Consider the following 16414-nt stretch of genomic DNA (forward strand, 5'->3'; position numbering starts at 1 on the left):
TCACCTTCTTTGCTAATTTAGGTCCTTTTCCCTTGGGTGCCATTATAAACTCTATAGTAGAAGAACACAATTATTCAGTACCCAAGATCACATAATGCAAGAAGTTCAGTCATTGAAGTTCCACATCCCTTGAAAGGGGTTTATTAGTGCTTCATATCAAAGTTATGATGACATAGTCTAATAAGTCATCACATTTATGATAGTTTATCAGCTATGTCATCAACCTTAAGAAGAATAGGCTCACCTTCCTCAACTTGTGATGACATGGTCTGATAATTCGTCACGTTTGTGATAACTTATCAAACATGTGTCAGCCTTAAATAGAACCAACACAATTTTATCAACTTGTGACGACATAATCTAATAAGCCATCATATTTGTGATAACTTATCAGACATATTGTCAACCTCAATCAGAATCGATCAACTTTTTCACACTTATGACGACATGTTTGATAAGATGTCACGATTATGATAAATTATCAGGCATGTCGTCATCTCAGAACATGATCTTTAGCTCATTTTTAACATAATCATCCTTCCAAATTCTTCTTACAGAACATGAAATTACTTTCTTAATCTGGGATTTTAACTTTTTGTTCTTGATGCATAATTGTAAACCCTAGTTTTAGTTTCTTACTATAATGGCAATCTAAACTTGACTCAATATCTTTGAAAATCAAGGTGTACATCAGCCTCACTACTACCCAATAAGAAGAAGAGAGTATTCGAGCATACCTGTTAGGTGACTTAGCTTCTTGGGTCGGGTAGAGTAGATGAAAAGATGAAAGAGAAAGATCACTTTATGTTTGAACTTAACTTCAATCGAGAAAAAAGAAAAGGTTATTTTATTGTCTTACTAAGAACTAATTCAAAAAGGAAAAAGAATAAACTAAAAATAGAAATAAATAAACTAAAGAAATGAAAAAAAACCGAGAAGGTGAAAAGATTTGCTTTTGGGATGAGTCGAATTCCTTTAACTGGGCCCAGAATTGTTTGATAGCTTATTTTCAGTTTTTTTATGACACTTCTGATGGCTTATCACAAGTGTGATAGCCCATCATAAATATCGTCAGCCTTAATAGAACATACCTCAGATCTGATTTCTCTGATGACGAATCTGATGTCTTATCACAATTGTGATAGCTCGTCACCTATGTCATCACGATCACTTAACTTTCTACATCAATTCTACCTTAACCGTTGCATACCTCATCAGTTCATCATACTTACCATCTAAATAAATAAAAACATCTTGCGTTAAACATAAAAATTTTGGGTTTTCTCCCAATAGCGCCTGATTTAGTGTCGCAGCATGACTCAATCATCTTGACTACTCATATTTCATCAAGAAACCTTATTTACACCTCTTTCACAACCTCATATAATACATCCACGATTGAGAAAACATTCATCTCCTTTTGCTGTGTCATGGATGAGTGCATTTCAAATTTTTCTTCTTTTTTATTGAGCCTAAACTTGAGCTCATTTAGTTCTTTGTCAACTATCAGTCTCGTAGTTTCCAAGAATGTTATACCCAAAATTATGGGCATTTCAAAGTCTACTTCACAATCAAGGATCACAAAGTCAGCAGGAAATATAAAATCAGCAACTTTTATAAGTACATCATATAGCATACCTATCGACCTTTTCACAGACCAGTATGCCATAGCTAGTCTCATGTTAGTGGGTATGGGGTCTGCCAAACCCAAATTTTTATAAACAGCTAGAGGGATCAGATTAATGCTCGCTCCCAGATCATATAAGGCCTTAGAAAATTCCAATGATCCAATCGTACAAGGAATAGTGAACGCTCCTGGGTCTACCTTCTTCTGCACCAAGGACGTTATAGAAATAGCACTACAATGATGGATATTATCCATCGGTTCATAGCTCACTGCTCTTTTCTTTGTCATAAGATCTTTCATAAATTTAGCATATCTTGGCATTTGTTCAAGTGCCTCAACCAAAGGCACATTCATTGTTAGCTGCTTTAACATTTCCATGAATGTACTAAACTTTGTATCATCGTCCTTCTTTTTCAATCTCTGAGGAAAGAGGGTTGGTGGTTTTGGAAGAGTCTTCACACTACTTTATTTTTCTTCTCTTTTCCTTGTTCCATCTCATCAACCTGTTGATGATTGGAAGAAATATCAATGTCATCCATATTCTCAGACTTTACTAGACTACCTTCTTTAAGATCAAAATGTTTTTTGATTACCTCATCATTAACAACTTTCCCCAAAGAAGGGCCTGATAAAACCTTACCACTCCGTGTAGTAATAGCCATGCATGAACCATTATTCTGAGGGTTCTAAATTGTATCATTTGGAGGCGTTCCACTTTTTCTTTGATTCAATGTTGCAAAAAGTTGGCTCATTTACTATTCCAACTATTAGATCGAAGTGGAGTGCGAGTTTACCAACTAACTCATAGAAGACAAACCAGTCTTCATGGTAGTCACCCCAGAGTTGGTAGCCCCAACCCCTTTTAACAATTTCTCCATCATGTCCTCCATGGATATCTTACTAGAGCTAGTTGCCGCATTATCTCTGCTTCTGGGCAATACATACAGCCCACTTTTATCATTTTTGCTCTTCCAGTTTCCTTGATCCCGATCCTTATATCCAGCCTTGTCATAATAAGTCTGACCTTGATTTACTTGGCTATTGCCTCGGAAACCCCTTGGTTATTCAAATAGTTGGCTACTTCTTCCGAATCAAAATCATTTTTACCTTATGATGCAACAACTTTCACTTTTTCAATCATTGCAAATAATAAGTGCTTAGTTAGTCAATCCATTTGCATCTTCAAATGAGCCATGTCTTGATCACGCTCCTCGTTTATCCTACGTTGTTCTGCAGTCATACCAACAAACACAGTAGGGCTTGCTACTACAGAATCTCTGGTATGCCAAGCCCTACTCTATTTGCTCATTCTGTATAGCATCTCTGATGCTTCTGGGAATGTGAGATCAACAAACGAACCACCAATAGCATTATCCACTATCGGTTTCATCACAAAATTGAGAGCCCTGTATAGAGTTTCCATCAAATGTATGTCTGTCATGTTGTGGTTCAGACACTACATCAGCTTCTTCTTAAACCTCTCCCAGGTCTTATGAAGGGCTTCATTTGGGATCTATCTAAAATTACTGATCTCTTTCCTCAATTGCACCCTCTTGGAAGGTGGAAAGAACCTTTCTAGGAAAGCCTCTTTCAATTGCCTCGAGTGGATTATTGAATCGGGTGTCATCTCATTTAGCCAAAGTGTTGCCTCCCCAGATAGAGAAAATGGAAATAATCTCATACGGATAGCATTCTGACCCATTCCTGGGTTATCAAAATATTTGCACATGGTGCAAAGTTCACCAAATACATGTTAGAATCATCCCCAGGAAGGACACCGAATAGCCCCTTTAGATGAAGGATTCGAATCATAGTACTTGTAATGTTGAACCTCTCCCCTGGTGCTAAAGGTGGGGGAATAATTGCTCCAGTATCAGCAGCTCCATCCATTCCATCATCATCCTCATTAGGATCAAATTGCATGGCTTCGCGATCAGGACTCACCTTGAAAGGACAGTTTCTGTTTATATTTTTATTCACTGGTGCAACTACCTCCTCTGCATGCCTTCGGTTAATAGGATTCAGAAATTCTTCATATCCCAATTCATCACCATCTGGATTCGGATGACAGGCTTGTTGACCATTATTCTGTAGATTAATTGGAGCTCTAGCTAAGGTGGTTAGCCTATCAGCTTCCTGTGGGTCTACCATTCTGCTGATCAGTTAGGGTTCCGGATTGAGCGGTAATAATATTTCTCCTGAACTTTTGGTTTTTGGCATACAACACTATTTTTCTGCAACAAACAAAAACAACAAATAAATGTAAAATTAGAAAACTTGACTAACAGTCAATTAGCGCACACAAACTTAAATTTACAACTGTATTCCCCGAAAATGGCGCTATTTTTGATAATGCTCAAACTACACCTCTGTTATGAGAGAGTAAGCGGTCTTTGTTAAATATATAACCTAACTAGGTTGGGGTTGAATTTCACAGGGAATATGGTGTCAATTTAAGTTGTTCGTGAGTCAATAAACTGATAGTTAGCAATTTTCTGTAAATAGGGGTTTTTGCAAGGGTAACAAGTAATTACTTCTTAATTCAGTGTCAATGTTTATAATCAATATTATATAGAAAATCAGAGTTGTGTTCACTATGAGTGTTGGTATTTGACAGACACTAGTAACAGTTCAAGATTCTTGTGGTAGGTAGGAACAATAGATTATTCTTGTCGAAGTAATGTCTAAATGTTTCTCAACCTATTTAGACAGTTAATTACCTAATTCTTTTGAACTTAGGGAATTTATATTTCATAACAGAATGTTGTCTTAAGTTAATTAACCTTGTTACAGCGTTAATTGTTAAATAAAAGTTTTATGCTTCCAAGTCCTTGTTGATAATTTACTTACTACTAGGTTTGATTTCCTATTTCAACCAAATCACTAGTAGTCATGACCTATCATTTGGAACCAATAGACAACATGTAAAACAGAGGAATTACCAAGAAGTTCCTACTGCCTTTAGAATCTTGAACACCCAGTTACTTTACAAAACTAAACCCATAGATCCCACAACTCCGGTTAAAGGAATTAGCTAGTCATAATGTAAAAAGCAACAAGACAAGTTGTATTCATAATTCGATAAATGATAACTTACAGAATAATAAATATCAACTAGTGGTTCTCAGATTAGATCATAGTAGAAATTCTAAGAAAATTATGATAACAATCTCTCTGAAGTTAATTGTAAAGTTATAGAGAAAACTAGAGAGAAAAATAGTGTAAGTCCGTGCAGTTCAAAATGAATGTCGTAAAGTTCAAGATGCCCTAGAAAATCCTCAACTTTGCCTTAAATACTTAGCCTAATTTTTGAAGAAAATCACAGCATACAACTTTTTCTCGCATAGGTGACGACAACATGTGATGACTTATCAGGGGGTTGACAGCTTATCAGATATGTCATCAACTCCTCTCTATATTTGATATGTTATTATCTTCAGCAGACGATGAGTCTGATGACTTATCAAAAATCTGATGATTTATCACGGAATGTCGTCACTTCTTCAACTCAGCTTCTGAACACTGCCTAAGGATGATGATAATCTTGATGGCTTATCAGGACTTTGATGACATATCAGACAATGTTGTCACTTCTTGACTTCAAATCTCATGTACTTCCATAGGCTAACGGCATTCTCGACGGCTTATCAAAATTATAAGGACTTATCAGATATGTCATCACACTTCTTCTCCAACTTTCTCACACTATCTACAGTTGATGATGACTCTAATAACTTATCACAAATTTGACAACTTATCAGACAAGTCGTCACCAACAATTTCATGGCCACTTAATCTAAATTCATATATTTTGCTTTTATTGTCTTTGGTTTTCTTGTATCTTGACTTTCCTGCGTTATCAAAGAGAAAGAAATCAAAAACAACATAAGTTTCTTAAGACTTTACAATTATTTCTAGTTAAAAGCCTCAAATGTGTTAGCATTAGCTCACACATCACTCGTAGTTGTGGGGCATGAGACCTTGGAATCAAGCCCAAATCGGTGCTAAATACTACTCCCTTACTTAAGCTCAAAACTTTTAAGAAAAATCCACCTTAAACAACTTAGAAATATGCAATGGAAGATAACTATGCTTCCTTTTAGCTTAAATCAAATGGTGTTGATTTTATTTCTTAGCTTAGGATTAAAATAAACTCATTTCTTCAAACTTTGGTAGACTATCACCAATAAACTTTAAAACTTTAATAGCATGGAAATATCAATACACTCCTTGAAACACTTTAGAAAGTATCAACAATTCATCCTTGGACTTAAGGCATCTATATTCTTAAAGGATCACAATTTCACAATAAAGCTTAAGTCATGACACCAATCTCGGAAACACTTGAAGATATCATATCAATATAGGAATGTGCAATTTATAGCATGAATTAAAATAATCATGCAATTCAAAACTTGAACAACTTATCAATTCATATTCTCAAAATAGTATAATTTGGGTATAGACCTACTTGTAAAAACATGAAACTCATTTATAAAAATCAAATCTATGGGCACAAGAACGAAAAAGTGTCCTTGTTCAAACCCCACATACGTTGAATTAGAAGCTTTGGGTAAACTCTCTATTTTGGGACTCTATTCATACTCTTGAATGAGGGTTCTTGAAGCCTTTGACTTGAGAACCTTAAATCTTGACTCAATTTAGAAAATCTATGGTGAACCCTTGAGATTTTTAGAGGAGGATTTGGATACTTAGGGTTTTTAGTTGAGGGAAATTTTGAGAAAATCTCATATGATGCTTGTAGTGGCCCTAAATTCTTGTGTTTGTATGGTTTAAGAGGCTTGGAAAAAGTTCAAAGTGCCCTTTTTAACTTCTATACAAAGATGGAAAAATTGAATTGAAAACTCGATTCTATGGGCCACCGCGACGTGCCACTATCATGGTGGCTCACTTGAAATTGACAAATGGGAATCTGGGAGTCACTATGACACGGAGCCATCGTGTTGTCCCTCTGGTTGGGACTACGAACTTCAGCGCGACATATCACGATCGCGCTAGGCCACTGGAAATTCACTATTGGGAAATTGGGGTCCTCCACGATGCGCCACTATTGCAGAGTTCCACTAGAATTTGACAATTAGTAAATAGACCCTCTTCGCGATGCGCCAAATACTAAAATTGTAATGACTCGAGATCCTACGTCACACGGTGCTTATGACCCCGAAAGACCACAATCTAACCCTTTACTAATATCTGTACCTGCATACTGCATAAAATCTAAAATAAATGCGGAAACTAGCCATAAGGTTCAACACATCTATACATACTCAAAACTGAAAACTAAACACTAATATATCAATATCTATCTGAAAAGCCTCTAAACTGTATGAACTATGGAGTTGATGGAACTGGATGGAACAGGTCCCCAACTAACTCCGTCAACAGAAAATATAAACAAAAACTAATACAAAAATAGTAAAATGAGATTCATCCTCGAAAGAAGAGGACTCACTGCTACTGCTGCTCACTGGGTTGAACTGCTAAAGATACTCTAGGTCCTGTGCCTCTGAACCTGTGGTGCCAAATAAAACACCATAGCGCAAATATGTCAGTACAGAAATGTACTGAGTATGCCAAATAAAACACCATAGCGCAAATATGTCAGTACAGAAATGTACTGAGTATGTAGACGAGGGAGGCTAAATGTAAGGTTTCATGCATGCACAATATGTAAACTGAATAACCATGAGAAATGTCACATGAGAACACATACATGAATGCATAAACCATAGTCACAATTATCATATCTCTAGGGACTGAAACTCAGATACCACTTTACTGCAGACTGAACTCAATACTAACACTGAGACACTGAATCACTGACTTATCTGATACTGATAACTGAGAATCTGGATGTACTTACATCAAAGACTGATTTCTGAGCTTACTGCTTTCAACTAATAGAATTTGAGAGTAACTTTTCTAACAGATGATTTCAAAAACTTTTATTAATAATAAGAAATATCATTACATCTGAATCTAACTTCAATAATACTCAATAGAAATCTGATATTGTGAATCAAGCCTGTCTGATGACATATCTCAGAATATGACATCAATCAACTGTATATGTGACCAAACCTATCTGTCAGGATGGTCCATGAATCAATGGAACTATCTGAATTCCTCACAATGATAGATGATTGTATCTGGCAGTCCTGATTTCTCAAGATTGATACTAAAATTAAGACTAAATCTGTAACTAAAACTGTGGGGAGTAGTCACTTAACCGATATGCCCCGACCTACCACAGGTGGGGTCCAACCTATAACCCCAGCTGGAAGGGTGTCAATACCGTGCCACGGGTAAAGACTCACTCTCTGGTCAAGCATCTCTGACAGGATGACCCTCGCAGGAAGTCGACCTGAGGCAATATAATAGTCAACCTCTTTGATGGTGACAGCCTCTACTGACAGGGACTCCTGTGTCCTGCACTGGCTACGCAATTCTAGAGTTCAGGAATTGTTACTAACAACTTTGGCCTCTCTCTCTAACGGGAGGAATTGCCATCCCTTCCCTCGCTCGGTGCTAGTTTCTACTCCCAACTGAAAGAATCTGAACTGAACTTTCAACTGAACACAAACTGGGCTGAATTTGACACTGATCATATCTCTCAAAAGATCTGACTGAGTTACGCTGAGATCGCTTAGTTCTATATCTGACGGAAAAGATATCGAATCATGGTATATAACTGACTATACAGAGCTTGAATAGATTATTCAAATCACTTCTGAGATTAGAATTAAATCATTTGACTACTATTAGATTTGAGCTGATTTACAGGACTGGGGCTAGATCACTAGTGATATATTAATTACTGAGATTTCTGAGATTGCTGAGTTTTCTTATGTTCTGCACTTGTTTGAGGATACAGAGTTCTGTACTTCACTGATTTTTGAGAATTGGCTCGATTGGAATTATCAAGAAACTGACATGGGCTCTAGACAACAGCTCTATTTTCGGGTATAAATACCCCCAGGACTCGGTAACATAAAAGTAAGACATAATCATTCTTCATCATAAATTATTCATGCATCATCACGGTCATCTATTCATAACTACAATCATTCATTCATTATTATAAGCATTCAATCATCATTACAATCATTCATGTATTATCACAATCGTTAAAGCATCACTTCAAGTAGTTGGGCATCATAAAATACTTTCTCTCTCAAGATCCTTAGGACATCACATTAAGCATTTAGGAAACATAGACCTCTATTCATCATCACAACCACCAAAGGGTCACTCCAAACCCTTAATGATCATCAACATCGGTTCACCATCATATACTAGCCTAGGGAAAACGTGTTATTAGATTATACCCCATTCAACGAGATCTTACATCAAGTATTTCATACCTATATTAGTCTTGTCATGTATTTGGATATCACTTGATTTGTGGGAAACTTCATACTAACACAACACTATTTACTTGCTAACCACTTGACATGTATTAAAGGCTTAGCATATATCAAAGAGAACCAAATCGAGAAATTTACGACCATCATATCTCGACTTGTTCACTAGGATCTTTCAATAACCACTAGACACGACCAATTTTACACCTATTTAAGGATTTCATGCTATCTTGGCACATTTCACTCTCTAAGGCATTTTATCAAACACTAGGCATGGATGGAACAAATCACAATTTGGGGTTTCCTATTCAACATACTATAGTGGCCCTTATGCTTCACCTAATCTCTTTATCAAACCTATGGGGAACGTTCTTCACTTATTCAACCATTTCCACACCCAAAAGTCATGAACACATCACCAACCATAACACAAACCCGTATCGTAGAAGTCATTATTTTCATAAGGGTGTAGCTTACAATTGTCATTAGATCACAATTTAACCACAATGCTTGATTTCTAGTCTCTTAGACATTCTATCGAACACCTCACATGCACAACTTAGGCATAGGTATAATAACACAACTACTCATCATGAACAACCAAATTTATATATTTCCAACTCACATATTATCATAGATTCATACAAACCATATGAATATCCCATATTGGAGATCATTCAACATCAACACCAAGCACATAATCCATTTACCACACAAATACCACATACTACGTACAAGGCTTGATTCTTGTAGACAAATATGAATCACAACTCAATCATAGAAAGAACATCAATTTCAACTCACAAGAATAATTTAAAATATATAAAAATAAATCTTAAAGACTTAAAAAATAGTACTTGAGCTTCTTGGACGAAAGGGACCCAAGAATCAACATCTACATACCTTGGGAAAATTTCTTTCCTGAAGGTTCTTGGAGAGATTCTTGATTTCTTGACTTCTCTTGATTTTTTTCTTGATTTACCTTAATTTTTAGTATAAGAAGAAGAAGAGGAGGGTTTGACTTGGAAACCCTAGTTTATTTTGTGTGGAAGGAGAGAAATGAGGCCATAGGCCCTTTACCATGTATATATAGAGGTTGGGAAATATAGAAAAGACCAAAAAGGCCTCTATTGATTTTTTTTTTATTGAAGAAGAAATTAGGGTTTTGATCTTGAAAATAAATCCTACTTTAATGTTTTGGATGAAGGAGAAGTTATGAGCTTTGTTTTGGGGTGATTGGGTGTTAAATAGGGTGAAAAAGGACCCAAAAATCCCTTCAAAACGGTGCTTCAGCGCCTTCTCGGACAATTCTGATGGTCAGAGTGATGGACCGTCACTCATGTGACTAACCGTCACTGCCACCGTCACTTTTGGTCTAGAAAAGGCCCTCACTGATTCATTTTTGACGGCCAAAGTGATGGTCCGTCAGATCGTCCATCACTCCTGGACAGCTCGTACAGCTCTCAGTAAAATGGCCATAACTTCTTACTCCGATATCGGATTTTTGCAAAATTGGTATCGTTGGAAAGAAAATTCAATTATCTATATTTTAGTAGGCCATTAGATCAAATATAATTTGTATAATGGGATATATGCTCGTTTGAAGTTGACTATGGCAATGTCCTTCTCAAGAATTCAATCGGTAAGGGATGTTTTGATTCGCCTAATAGCTAAGACGTATTTAAGGCCTTAATGCACATCAAACTTGATCATAAAACTACCAAATCACTAGGATTTATTTGTCATGATGTTGAATCATGGTTCCACTATCGATTGGGATTCTCGAGGTATTACCAAAATGATAGTGTTTTACGACTAGAACTTAGATTAGCCATAACTTCTTGTCCGGTAATCAGATTTGGGCTAATATTATATCGTTGGAAAGCTAATTCAATTTCCCACATGAAAAAAAGTCAAAATTAGGAAAATTCTATATGATTTAAATATTAATCAATTTGGAAGTTATTCCTCAATCTTATAGAGATAAAATTAGGCTTAAGGAAAGTTCGGGGTATTACAATATCTCCCCCTTGGGACTATTCGTCCTCGAATATGGCTGGCTAGGCTAAGAATACAAAGGAAAACTATGGGTGCACAGCTGAAATAACTTGCTAAATTGATTCTACCTCATTCTAAACCTTTGAGTACATCTGTGAATGCACCAACTTATAGTAAGAATAACTATATAGCTGAATCATTGATTAGAAAGGAGCTGAATGATGGAAGACTATTACCTTCAACTGAATTTGTCTTTGCTTATCGTAATGAGCTATTCATGTTGAGAGTTTAGAACTTGCTTGATGTGCTCATGGTGCGATCGTACTTATAGATTGTGAAGTGATAGTTTATGCAGGTATAAATCATGAAAAATGAGGCTAAGATTACACAATGGGTATTACACTGTCTGAGCTAGAACACTTGGAAAATAAAGACTGTTCGGTGAATACTTATGCACTGAATCATGACTAGATATCCGAATTCTGAAACTGATGTCGTATACATATACTAAGCTGATTTCGCAAATTTTTATGGGTGCGAACAACTATTTACTTGAATGATTGTACTTATGAAACTTCAAGTAGTAAGACCAGACTAGTTCGGAAAATGGAAAACTATAGAAATATATTTGTCTGATTGTTAAACTGGACTACTGGCTATTCAAACTAAATCATACTAGATACTCATACTCAAGTAGAGGATTTTATCAACACCCCCTAGGGAGTTCTAACGATATAAGGGATAAAAGAACTTTGGGCATGATCTGAAAAAAGCATTTCAATAAGAGATTACAATATTTCTACGACTCTATAGCTAGGAACATAGACCCCTTTGAATCATAGACTGGGATAGAATTTCTGGGCCTTAGGCAACCCAACACCTTACTGGCAAGCTTAGACATACTTCAAAAACAATCTCTTAACTATTCTTTTCCCTTAAAGACCATACTCATTGATTCATCTTCTAATTCTCACATGGCCATTGATAATTACATCTACTCATGTTCTAAACTGAACTAAATTCCCTCACCATCTTCAAGCCTAACCCAGAATCATAGGATACACCACATAATACTGTAATACTAGTCTGAACCGTAATTCAACACACTATGCACTTCACAACTTCTCATCTCATGCAAAATTCTCATTACTACTCACAATCTCATTCAACCTCGTACTAGACATTTTCTAACGTAATGTTCATTCATCCAGATATATCTAAACATAATGTTCAAGCCTACTTCTATAACCACATATGCACTTCTAAACACACTCTCATAAAACACCCTTGTCATAACCTACAAACCTTATCAAGAACAACTTTCATGCACCACTCTTAAGAAGACATACATAACATATTCTGAACTAACCAGTTCATATAGAAAAACTTCACTCAATGTTTCTTTAGACTCATAGAATTACTTAAAGCAAACATACGACCATCTTTCCCAACATGACATATTTACTCTCTCTTATCTACACAACTGCTCATCATCACTATTTTTGACCTAAGGAAAAGGTCACTGAAAAGTTAGTACACGAGGACCTGTATCATTAAGGGATACCATGCGTAACTTGGGCACTCATCTGAGGCCTGAGGAATAGAGCATTTAACATCATGAACTTATAGAAGAGGTCTAACCCGAGGATATGCATGATATAAATCTGAATTTCGCTGGTCATTAAAAGTATTGCTTGAGAACTTGAACTGAACATACCATAAATCTTGAGTACATGTCATGAGCTGCATGACCCAGATTTGGAGTTCATAACTTATGGAATGTAATTCCAACTGCTAAAAGAACTAGAAATCCTCCTTTTGGGAACTAGAAGAGTACATAATTCTCTATCATATGCACGAACATTAATTAAGATCATGGAACGAACATGTAAGGCATGAGTAGGTATTTGGACAACTAAAAATACTGAAATAAGATTGTGTCAAGCATCAATCTTTCTCATAGCTATTCTACAACTTACTGGTACAGCTACTTGAATCTTAAAGCATGACTTGGTTACTCATTCTACCATCTCCCTCTTAGCTTTAAGCCATCACTCTAAGTTTGTGAACCACTATATCAACAATAACCTAAACTGCACTCACTTTGCTCTAGAGTGTGGGATATAATTAATACACAGGAAACCAAACTTACCCTGAAGGACTATATCTTCACGTATTTCAACTAAAGCTAATGCTTCTTTCTAAGATTTGACTCTTAAACTTCTGTGACCCCAAAAGTCATCATATAACAACTTAAACACTCACCAACATAGATTTTAAACACTTGACACGGATATCATCTTCCTTTAATAAGCCACACTACTCCTTTCATACTCTGCTAACATCACATACTATCACATCTCTAAAATTACACTTTCTCTAAACTATAGGAATCAAGATCATACCAATAAGGTCAATACTATGAATCAAAACTCCTTAACATAGCTATTAAGAACATCATATACTATACAACTAGTCTCCTTCCTCTAATAACTCAACGGTACTAATAACCACATAACACTTAATAAATTTCAACAATAGCGGATCCCCATATCACCTTGGGCACACCTCAACACCATACGTACAAAATCATACTTATTCACAAATAGCTAGACTCAAACACTTGTATCCACTGTTCAAGCCTAGTAGATCACTTCCCTATAACTAGTACCATTAACCAAGAAATCATCACATCCTTCTTCCTGACCACCAATCATTCAAACATAATGTCTAGCACTCAACATGATTTACAACCCCACCTCACACATAATTCTCACTTAGAAACTATAAAACAAAATATCAAGAAATACTAGCCCACTCAAACCGCATAACAACAATAATAAATCATAATCATATGCCCTATCTTAATCACCATCCATTAACCCATCCTCCGTGCACACATCATTACTATATACCTATCTATACACCTCAACTTCTTTCACAGCTCAATAGGTTTCAACTAAACTCCTTCTTACAATCTCAAGGAACCCTAAATTAACAACGCTCATCCACCAAGTTCTTTCATCAATAACCTATAATTTTCTAGAACAACAAACTCTGTCAACAACTCTTTTCATACTTTAAGCAAACAATAATTCACCTTAACTAATAACTCCTTCTCTACCTTCTAATAAACTAACATACAAGGACATATCACTTCATTACTAACTCAATCATATGAAAAATATTTGGATATACATATATTCAATAAATCAAACTTACCACCCTTCTTTACAATACACCTCTAAACCCCTAGTTCCAACCAACATAAGAACAGCAAGGTGAACAACAAGTTGCTAGTGAATTAAAATAGGCCTCACACGACTTTACTAGACTTTGATTTTTGTATTTTGAATAAGAAAATGAGATGAATAGCAACACAACTATGCTAGTGAATCGAAAGAGCCCCATACGGCTTCACTAAACTTTTAGTTTCAACAACACAATGATAACAAGATTACAAGAAATAGAAACTTGGCACATAATATTCAACGATCTAAGAATACACATCTTACTCTATTTTAACTAAATGACTCATAAGAATAAGGGCATAACTTTAAAACTGAGGGACTTATAACACACTAGAAGGCGCCTCTCAAGTCACTTCATGAGACTTCTGAAACTTCTTGCTAGCAAGTCTGAGAGCATTATCAGGGGAGGAAATTAGAACTTGCCAATCATGTTACCTCAAGAATAGTACATAGATAGAGAAGTATAGATTATCGTTATAGAATCTGAGGAGGAATCTAAAAGCACATCTAACTTGGGCTTAGTGCATGATTTTTATGAACATGAATAAAGCTCTTTAAACTTTGGAATTTAAAAGCACGGATGGGATAATTTCTAGTCTGCTTAAAATTCCATAACTATCTATGGAGACTATCTGAGAAAGCTTTATCAATGAAGAGTTAAGCTTGACTATTTCTGATACCTTAAAAATAATGTAGAGGTGGACTGAATAGAGTAAGATAAAAATCTATATAAGTTTCTTAGAGAACCTTTTAATAGCACAATCTGAGACTTGAAAGAATGGAAATATTTCCTAAATGCCTCGTAGCCTCTCAAAGAAAAGTACAGATGTCTGTGTACCATTTTGCAAAACTCTACTAGACACGACTTCACAGACACCCTAGTACACTTGAACTCTATGCTACGATACCAAATTTGTAACGCCCCAAAAATAAGTCCCAAGATATCACAGCTGCTTAGGGTCACAAGTGATCCCAAGCTAATCCTTCTACTGGCATACTTATAAGTAACTGAATAAAATACATAAATCTGAATAAAATTAGCAGAAACATAAAAACTCTTCTGAACTCAATCAACACAAATATGAATTCATAAATTATAACTCTGCTTTTGACAACAAAACTAAAATAAAATATATTAACACTATTGACTGTCTATGAAGCCTCTACTAGTACTGACTATAGGTAGCCGGGTCATGACTCCCAACTACCCTAACTTAATATGACTGAATAAAGAAAATACAATACTTCTTGAACTGTATGATTGACTCAAGCCCTTGAATCAAAAGAACTCATCACCTACTGACTGGAAACTGTGAACTGAGTGAATATGGTATATGCACTATAACTTGTACCTACATTATGAGATAATATAGCACATAGACATATATGCGGATCGGTACTTTAAGGATGTACTGAGTATATGGGGGTGTATGTATTTACATAAACAATATCATTATACTTTATAAAATCATGCATGATGACATAAATAACTCACATAGCTTGAATAAAAATCTAAAATATAAATCTCATAAATCATGAACAATGAAACATTTAGTATAAATCTCGTGAGTCATTTCACTTGCTTCTAAAATTTGTATTCTCCGCTTACTGTCACAACTTGTAAGCTCAATGAAATCTAAAACTCATTCTGTATAGTAAACTCTTTAGCTCAATACTTTACATCCATAAAACTGTTTAAAGAGTGGGGGACATCTTTGGGAGAATGGAACTTCTTTGAAACTCAAGGACTTAGAAATTTAGAAACTTCAAGACATGGGAAAAACTTTATACTCTTATGAACTTGTGAGTTTCTTCTAACTGGCATAAACCACGTGAGCTATATGGAGTCCAGCATCTTGCCCACATTGGGGATAGCGGTTCTATTCTTGCCATCGAAGTAAAACCTTTTGCTTTTTAGTGATCACTAGCTTAACCAACTTGGGGTAAATCAAATCCTACGGTGGCTCGTAGTTCTGGGGCATGAGACCTTGGAATCAAGCCCAACTCGGTGCTAAATAATACTCCCTTATTTAACTTCTGAACTTTTAAGAAAAATTCACCTTAAACAACTCTGAAATATGCAATGGAAGCCAACTATGCTTTCCTTTAGCTTAAATAAAATGGTGTGGATTTTCTTTCTTAGCTTAGGATTA

General features: G+C 35.7%; 1 protein-coding gene across 1 annotated transcript; it reads right to left on the minus strand.

Annotated features, from left to right (window-relative positions):
• Positions 1 to 1360: 1360 nt before the first annotated feature.
• LOC124889636 lies at positions 1361 to 2289 on the minus strand. The gene is made up of 2 exons (XM_047401607.1): positions 2092 to 2289; positions 1361 to 1831 (listed from the first exon to the last, which is right to left on the minus strand). The coding sequence occupies exons 1-2, from the start codon at positions 2287 to 2289 to the stop codon at positions 1361 to 1363; spliced, it is 669 nt and encodes a 222-aa protein (XP_047257563.1).
• Between the last annotated feature and the right edge of the window lie 14125 nt (positions 2290 to 16414).

The sequence above is a fragment of the Capsicum annuum genome, chromosome 12, assembly GCF_002878395.1.
Source record: "Capsicum annuum cultivar UCD-10X-F1 chromosome 12, UCD10Xv1.1, whole genome shotgun sequence".
NCBI classification, from domain to species: Eukaryota; Viridiplantae; Streptophyta; class Magnoliopsida; order Solanales; family Solanaceae; genus Capsicum; species Capsicum annuum.